At 37.7% G+C, this 8,163-nt stretch overlaps 1 protein-coding gene across 1 annotated transcript; it reads left to right on the top strand.

The window, feature by feature from the left end:
- Positions 1-879: 879 nt before the first annotated feature.
- On the top strand, positions 880-7,078 carry ogfr (opioid growth factor receptor). Its single transcript, XM_023428674.2, has 7 exons — positions 880-1,170; positions 1,713-1,778; positions 1,865-1,946; positions 2,036-2,114; positions 2,448-2,514; positions 4,351-4,499; positions 4,589-7,078. Exons 1-7 carry the CDS (start codon positions 1,045-1,047, stop codon positions 5,688-5,690), a joined length of 1,671 nt encoding a protein of 556 aa, XP_023284442.1. The 5' UTR covers positions 880-1,044; the 3' UTR covers positions 5,691-7,078.
- The last annotated feature ends 1,085 nt before the right edge of the window (positions 7,079-8,163 follow it).

The following is an 8,163-nucleotide window of genomic DNA, read 5'->3' as shown; positions in this document are numbered from 1 at the left end:
ATAACTCCCAGTGCATATATTTTTCCAGCCCCATCACCATTGGCACACTAGTCTTGAATATAGCTGAAACGATTAATCAATGAATCCACTTGTCAATCCACAAAAAATACATCAACTATCTTAATAATTTGACATCATTTTCAAGCAGGAACACCAAACATGCCTTGTTCCACCTTGTCCAATGAGTGGATTTGTTGCTTTACTTCGTCTTATGTGATAGTAATGACCAACGTCCAAAATTCAACATTAGTGAGGCAATATATAATAAAAATAGGCCTAGTTCTCATGTTACTTTACATATTGTTATTAGTTTTTAATTTGTCAGTTTATTAGTTATCTGCACGACTATCATAGCCTGACTGTTGCTTTTTGTTATATAACAGTCAAGTGAAAGAGTTTTCTTGTACTTAAGATAGGCTGCCTGACTCATCAGCTGGTTTGCAGTTTTTATCACCATCAACCAACACTGCAAGTGTGCCGCCTTCAACTGTCTCGGGAAAATTTAAATGTTCATTCGAAGGCTCATTAATAACACATAAATAAGTGCCAAATAACTGCAGTGTCGTCAGATGTTTCTGATGAGACTTGCCAGGAAAGGGAAGGAAAAATTCCAAAAAGGAATAAATACCTTCCTGAGGTCAACTAGTGATGAACTCTCCATAATTTAAACTGTAGCTATATGTTCATCCCGTGAGGCAGCAAATCAACAATACATGTTTAGGGTTTTATACTCTTTAGCATAAAATGCCACAAAATTGTTTTTTTTTAATTCCGTTTCCGATTAAAGTAATGGCGAACGCAAACGTGTGTCAAGTTGTGTGAAGTTAGATTTGCTACTTACGGGGCGTACTTGAAGGCAGCATCAGCACTGCAGCCGCCAACAGTGCCGCTGTCTGACGATGGTAGACTGGAAAGACGGATGGTCAGGGCCGTCCCCGTCTAACCTGAACATGCAACTGTAACTTGATTCATTTCCGTTTGTAGTGCTAAACCAGGTTAAACGTTTACTTATCTCTAGCAAATAATATAACTGTGTTGTTAATAATGGAGGACGACTGTGTTTGTGAGTACGACTCGACCTGGGACACAGAGAGTGATGGAGACGACCCGGCCGGAGAGAGCCAAACCCGTCGGTCAAGTCAAGACAAAAACAAATCTGGTTGGACTTTAGTACGTGCTTTCATTATTACCAAGCCAACCCGTAACTCACCTAGAAGCTGTCATATCGTGGAATATGTTGACTTCTGAATCGTTGCTTTCCCACCCTGCCAGGCGTTTGTATTATTGCCAAGACTGGAAAGCTAATGTTAGCTTTATGCCTGACTGCTGCAGGCTTGCTAACTAGCCTAGCTAGCCAATAGCCACTGATGTTAGCTCACTTTTGGGGGATTATAAAATCGCTGGCGTTACGTTTATATGATTATGTTGGGCTACTTACAGCGATAACTATCCATAGGTAGTAATTCACAGATAACATTTTTTAAAAGTTAGAATTGTGAAAATCTTTGCGGGATTGGGGAATTGATTAGCTTGGCCTTAAATACATCAACTTGTATAACGTTATGCCAGGTTTTTATGGTATTAGAGACATTACATGATATGCCATCATTAGCAATGAAAACACGACGTGTCATCGTTGCCATGGATTAGGATGCATTTATACAACAGTGAAACATTTGATGTAGTTATTTTACTTTCACTTTTACTTGCAGTGGCATCCTACGCCCAGAAACATGAGGGCAGCAAAGGACATGCAGAACTACAGAAGAGGATACCCAGTAAGTAACGGCAAAATAATACATAACAGCTTGTCTATAACAACAAAGAGTGATGAAATTATGTTTTTGTTTGTTTGTTTTTACAGAATCTTACAGATGATGAGTGCTCAGAAGACAAAATGAATAATTTGCAGTTTTATCTCAATAAATTTCCCTCCGCTCCTGATGGTAATTTATTCATACATTCTTACATGGTATTTTCAGTGTTTCGTAAAGTTCTGTTTGTAGTTACTTTGTTTTTTTTTCATTTGGCACAGATGTCTTCATTGAGTCATTTCTTAAGGAATGGAAAAATGACTACAAAAGACTGGAGAGAGTTCACTCCTACATTCAGTGGTATGTATTATTCAACCATTCGCCTCTTTTCTAGTCAACAGTTTTCTAGTCTTACCTGTCACTTGAGCTTTCCAAAAGAGAAACAGTGATTAAGTTTACATATTATTCCAGTGATATTCAGAGGGTTGTAATGCTGTTAGTGTTTACTTTTGTGTGCTGTTTCTAAACTGTTTATTAAAGGATGTTTTTTGTGGCTTTACATGGCTTCAGAGTTGTATTTGATGTTTTTCAAGGATGAATCACCAAGAATATCATCATTAAATTAGAGTACAGTTTCATTAGATGTTAATTGGTTTTGTGTTGTTTCTCTCCTGAATCGTCTGCCATTGGCAGGTTGTTTCCACTGCGAGAACCGGGGGTTAATTACATGGCTTCAGAACTCACCAAGAAGGAAATTGAGGTAAGAGGAAACAACAAGTCCTTTAAATGAATGCTCAGCCAAACAGTTTATTCTGCAGAATTTGGCTGTCAGCTGTGACTTGCAATTTTTGGCTCAACATAAAGCAACACAACAAATTTATTTGACCAGTTATGTTGATGCTGCAAATATCTGATGAGCACAAAGCCAGTGAGCCAAAGCATCATGAATTTCTGATGCTTTGGCTAGAGATGTCATATCTTAAAAGCTCCAAATGCTATGTTCAGTCAACCAGAGAATCGAGGAGCTGCCATAGTTTTTGTAAAATAATTTCGGTCATTGTTTGAGTGATAAATTCTTTCCAGAACAAGCTACATAGGTTAAACCCTTAGACCGCGACAACACTCATGCCTTTAAGACACTTGCACATCATCACTCATCTCTGTTCACTTGTTTTCCATCACCTTTCTACTGTCAATTATCAAAATAAAGGCAAAAAGCCCCCAAAACTACTGTAGAAGTTGAAACCTGCACATCTGGTAAAATTGTGCATCAGAAATATTGCATTGTGGTATTAAATAGTTTTTCCAACTTCATTAGCACAAAATTTGGTTGCAGTTCTGTAGTTTTAATAAAAAAACCTTTACTAGATTTAGTCATGTCAAGTCATCGTGGAGAGTAATGTTTTTAAAAAAAGAGTCAAAGCAGAAGATTTCTTGCCATCAGGAGCAGAGGGGGAGACTGGGGTTCACCCCATCAGTCTGACCTACTTTTCACTCCCTATCACAAACCCTCCCAAACATTATTTCTTGCATTGTTAGACGCAAGTAAGCTCATGAGCTATTAAGCACACACTGCCATTTATTAACATTGTAAAGAAAATGTTTGTCTGAGAAACCTTCAGGGTGGCATCATTGTATAATCGATCTTATGAACCTTCTTTAAGCTTAAGAAGTGTTTACGAAAAGCATTGTAACTGAAGATGCTCTTGGAAATGATTGCAGATTAACAAGTGCCTCTTTCTGACCTGTAGGAGACAAACAGTATTTTAAGAATCCCCAGAGTCTGCAGGAGGAAACAAAATCTGCATGATTTATTGAAGTTTTTATTCGGCTGTGTTTAGATTAGAAAATAACAAAAGCAAGCACTAATTCAATGATTGATTTGCAGAAACTGATCTGATAGTTTCTATTGTATCGTTCCCCACTCCTTCTTGCCTAATATATTCTCTTCTGGCTGAGCTGACACTTACCTGATGTTAAATTTTCAGGTTCCATATCTTCTTTTTCTTATTTATTTATTTTAAAGGTGTTTATACAGAAATTCACAATAGATTAGAGCATATTCATGAAATTTACAAGAACCACCCCTGCCTCATTTTAGGTTAGATGCGTGTTTAAGAGAATAATGTCTGCCTTGAGAAGCAGCTAAATCAAAGCTTTCCTTCTTACATTTCCACACAGTAACATGAAGTATAGAGGGCAGAAAGCTGTAGACCTTTTGCTGCACATTAAGCTTCATTTTCAAATGAACACTTCCAAGTATAAAACATCTTCTTTTCTATGCTTTTGCTTATGATGGATGTTTTTAATACACAGCACAGCTTACAGACAGTTCAATAAGCAAAGTTCCTTTAAAGTATATTCAGCATCAACTTAAGTACCAGAGACAGCTAACGTTCAGAAACTCAATGGCATGCACATGCACTCGCTCTTATCTACTGCTTTGGGAAACTGCATATCTGCTTAACATAATGACTTTCATTTATTTATTCAAATGTTTTGACCCATGTTACTGTCATTACATGATCATAAAAGCTGTAGAAATATTGCACAATTTTTTCTAATTTATATTATCTCCACTCTATATGCTCCTTAGGCTTTTAAGAAGAATGAGGATGCCAAAAGGAGACTAGTTGAGTCCTATGAACTCATGTTGGGCTTCTACGGCATCCGTTTGGTCAACAAAGAGACAGGTGAAGTGAAACGTGCAGAAAATTGGAAGGAGCGCTTTGGCAACCTGGAACGGTAAGTATTAGATATTGTCACTTAAGCAACTTCTGAGATATGTACGTTTTTGTTTGTAATTTCAGCTTCAACCGTCTGACTTCTTGCAGGAATATGCACAACAACCTGCGCATCACTCGCATCCTGAAAAGCCTTGGGGAGCTGGGATTTGAGCGCTATCAGGCCCCACTTGTGCGCTTCTTTCTTGAAGAGACTCTGGTCAAGAAGACCCTTAGCAGTGTTAAACGCAGCGTGCTTGACTATTTCTTGTTTGCTGTGCTGGACAAGCAGAAACGTCAGGAGCTTGTGCGCTTTGCCTACCTTCACTTTGAGCCAAAGGATAAGTTTGTGTGGTGTCCCAGAAAGATTCAGAAACAATTCCGGAAGGCAGAGAAAAGATCTGATGCCATTGGGAATGGAGATGGAAAAGATGAAGTGTATTCACGGGGTAAAAGCAAAGATGGAGAGGCAGTCGTGCAACAAAAAGAGGATGGATTGGATAATGTTACAAAGACTCAGAAAGGAACTGATAAAACAGCAAATAAAGACAAAAACAAACTGTCAGAGGCATCCCCTGAGCCAAAACAAGAAGCTGAGACTGTTGGAAATGGAAAAACAGAAGCTGAGCCTAATAAGGAAATTTTAGGGAATGGAAATGACTCTACAGATGATGTTGATGAAATGGATCAGTCACCCAGTCCTGACACTGTGGTGGCAAAAACTGAGCCCAGTGAGGACAGTGACCACAAATTGACCAACAACTCAAAGGATACCATCCAGGAGCCAGACAACAGTATGCAAACAGATGGGGACATAGACACTGAAAAACCACCGAAGAAGAAGAGAGAAGATAACAAGGTGTTGCCAAGCAACGGCTCTATTTGGGACTCAGCCAGTGGGCAGTTGGAGGAAAAAGCTGGTGCTCATAAAGCCACTGGTCAAATGAGCCCGTCAGCACAAACACCCCATAAGACCTCAAAACACTCTCCCTCTCTTTCTTCTGGGAGGGAGGAAAAAATCCCAAGGACTGATTTTAATCAAGTGCTAGATAAAAAAGAAGGAGACATGTCGCAGGAAAATGTGTCAGCAACAAATGGGTCACTGATGAGCACCGACAAACCTGTGGATGAACAGAGAAATGGGAAAGAGTTGGAGGATATGGATATGGCGTCAAACCCCTCAAGCTCAGACCAAAATGTGGGGAATTCATGAATAAACTGGATGATTGGAGAAAATACATGAATTTGACCTTAAATGAAACTTAACATAGGGACAGAGTATGACTTTAAAAAGACTTTCTCGGCCTTATTTCTACTATATTTGATGTTTAGATATTGATTCTTTTCACTTTGAAGGAGTATATGGATTGATTAATTCACCAAATGTGAGACTGGATGTGACTCAGTTTTCGAGGATAAGGTTGGTGATATTCTACTTTTTTTTTTCGTTTGTTTGTTTGTTTCAGAAAATCCTATGAAATGACCAAAAGCGTTGGTGTCTCAATACATTGACTTCCCTACCCTGTTTGTGGCACTTAGCTCCATGCTCAATGGTTCCTACTAAAAGAAATGAATCTTTAAACAGGTCAAGAATATCTAGTCTTATTTTTCAAAGGCTACATAGTTTTACAGCTGGTTTCGCCACAGGAGTAAACTGTGTTTTGTTTTCAGTATTGGGACTACAGTGTTTACAGCAGCACGATGGTGTATGTGGGATTGACTTAAACTACAGTGCCTGTGTTTATTGTAATGAAGAAACGTGTCACCAAGTGCAACACTGGATAATTTAACATTGGAAGAGGGGGCAGAGGAATAAACTATAATATGTGAGTAGGTTAAATTCATTCTATGTTTTGGTCTTCTTGGATTTCTTGACAATAAGAAAAATATACAATATTACCAGACTTATCCTTTTAAGGTAGTAATGACTAAGACTGTCAGCAACTGATATGAAATATCTCTACAGAATACATAAGGCACTATTATTAATGTATGTCAATGAAATGATGATTTCAGCATTTTTAACACCGTACTACTTTCACAATCGAACCGTTTTGTTTTGCACTGAAAAATGATTAATTGGAAGAACTTTTTTTCCCCCTTTTTGAGCTGTTTTTTTATGTAAGTAAAAATTACTTCTGTACTTGTTTGTGTTTCTGCTGGATCCAGCTGTTCAAATGGATTTAAGACTGAATGTCACTTAAATTATATTTCAATAATGTTGCACATCTGTATGGATTCATGCAGATTTTGGAAGTAGGCTTTTGAAAAACTGCCAAAAATGAGATGAGACTGATTGATTGTACGATACATATTTCTTCTCGGCAGAACTGATTAATCTTTGGCTATAATTTAAAGACCGCTGTAAGTTAATTTGAGATCGGTGCAGACTATGAATATTAACAAGCCAGGGTGGTTATATTGATGCATCTTTCTATATTTGCACTTCATTTTGAATATTAATTGTTGAAGTTATTGTATTTACATAATGAAATGTTAATAACTTTACAAAAGTGCTGAATTCTTTATATATGTTACTTTTTTTCCCCAAGTAAATACCTGGCTGTTGACAAAGCAGAATAAAGTTATACTATTTTCTGATGCTTTTATGACATTAATCTGTTTAGTCAAAGTCTGAGTCCTGTTGTGATGTATTAAATTGCAGTTCTCAGGATAACACTGTCAGCTTTCACTCCTATTCCTGAGATTCTTCTTTCATTTCACACTGCAGCAACATATAGTCAAAAATATAGGTCTTTTTTTTCCCCAACAAACAGACTGAGCCGCAGCGAAGGGGCATGACTCACAAGAAGAAAGATGTTGAACAGAGATATTGATGCAACATAGCTTGTTCAGACCTCAGGATCAGTGTGAATAAGGACATTAAATACTGTTTGAGCTTGCTGTTCATTATTGCATTGTCCATGCCAGCCACTATAGCTCTACCCATCCCATTTGGAATATTATAAATAAAATTCTTAACACATTTTGTTGGATTATTGTAAGTTAAGATCCCATAGTGCTCAGAATGTGCTTGTTTGCCATGACAGTGGATTTATATATTTTAAGTTATTTTATACACCTCCGCACCAGCGACAGCCGTGACCGGAAGCATTATGTTTTCAGGTTGTCCAATTCTTGTGAATGCCCATTCTCCCATTCTTCAGATTTGGCACAAACGTTCACTTGGTCTCAAAATGAACAGAGTAGATTTTGGTAGGCTAATGTCAAGGTGACAGTGACCTCACCAAACATGTTTTTGGCCATAACTCAAGAATTCATTCTCGGTTTATGACTAAATTTAATACAGGATAAAATGATGAAGTGATGGCATTTTATATCCAAAAGGTCAAAGGTCAACTTCACTGTGACATTATAATGTTCTGCAAACAACACTTCTGGCCATTATTGAAAGCCATAACTCAGAAACATAAGGGGAGATTGTGACCATCACATTTAGTTGGATACTGAACTTGTGACACTAATGGTGGGTGGCGACCATGGAACTGTGGTAATTGTATAGATTGTTTGTTCTGCTGAGTTGAAGATGTGTGTGAACCATGTATGCATCTGGACAAACATACATGTAACTGCAACTGAACTGGTAGGATTAATTTCACTCAGTTGATCTAATTTAATTGCATAGATGTAACTACATTTTATTTAATCAATTTATTTCCACTCAA

Source organism: Seriola lalandi, unplaced genomic scaffold (assembly GCF_002814215.2).
Source record: "Seriola lalandi dorsalis isolate HSWRI2012SDOR001 ecotype SW California unplaced genomic scaffold, Sedor1 jcf7180002054884, whole genome shotgun sequence".
Taxonomy (NCBI): Eukaryota; Metazoa; Chordata; class Actinopteri; order Carangiformes; family Carangidae; genus Seriola; species Seriola lalandi.
Note: the sequence above shows the minus strand (reverse complement) of the source record. Positions and strands in the feature narration are given on the sequence as shown.

What these genes read in the sequence shown, in the direction of transcription:
- ogfr (XM_023428674.2), top strand. Translation starts at nt 1,045, where the DNA reads ATGGAGGACGACTGTGTTTGTGAGTACGACTCGACCTGGGACACAGAG. An exon ending in ATTTCCCTCCGCTCCTGATG is followed by an intron (nt 1,947 to 2,035) that starts GTAATTTATTCA and finishes CATTTGGCACAG; the next exon opens with ATGTCTTCATTGAGTCATTT. An exon ending in TCACCAAGAAGGAAATTGAG is followed by an intron (nt 2,515 to 4,350) that starts GTAAGAGGAAAC and finishes TATGCTCCTTAG; the next exon opens with GCTTTTAAGAAGAATGAGGA.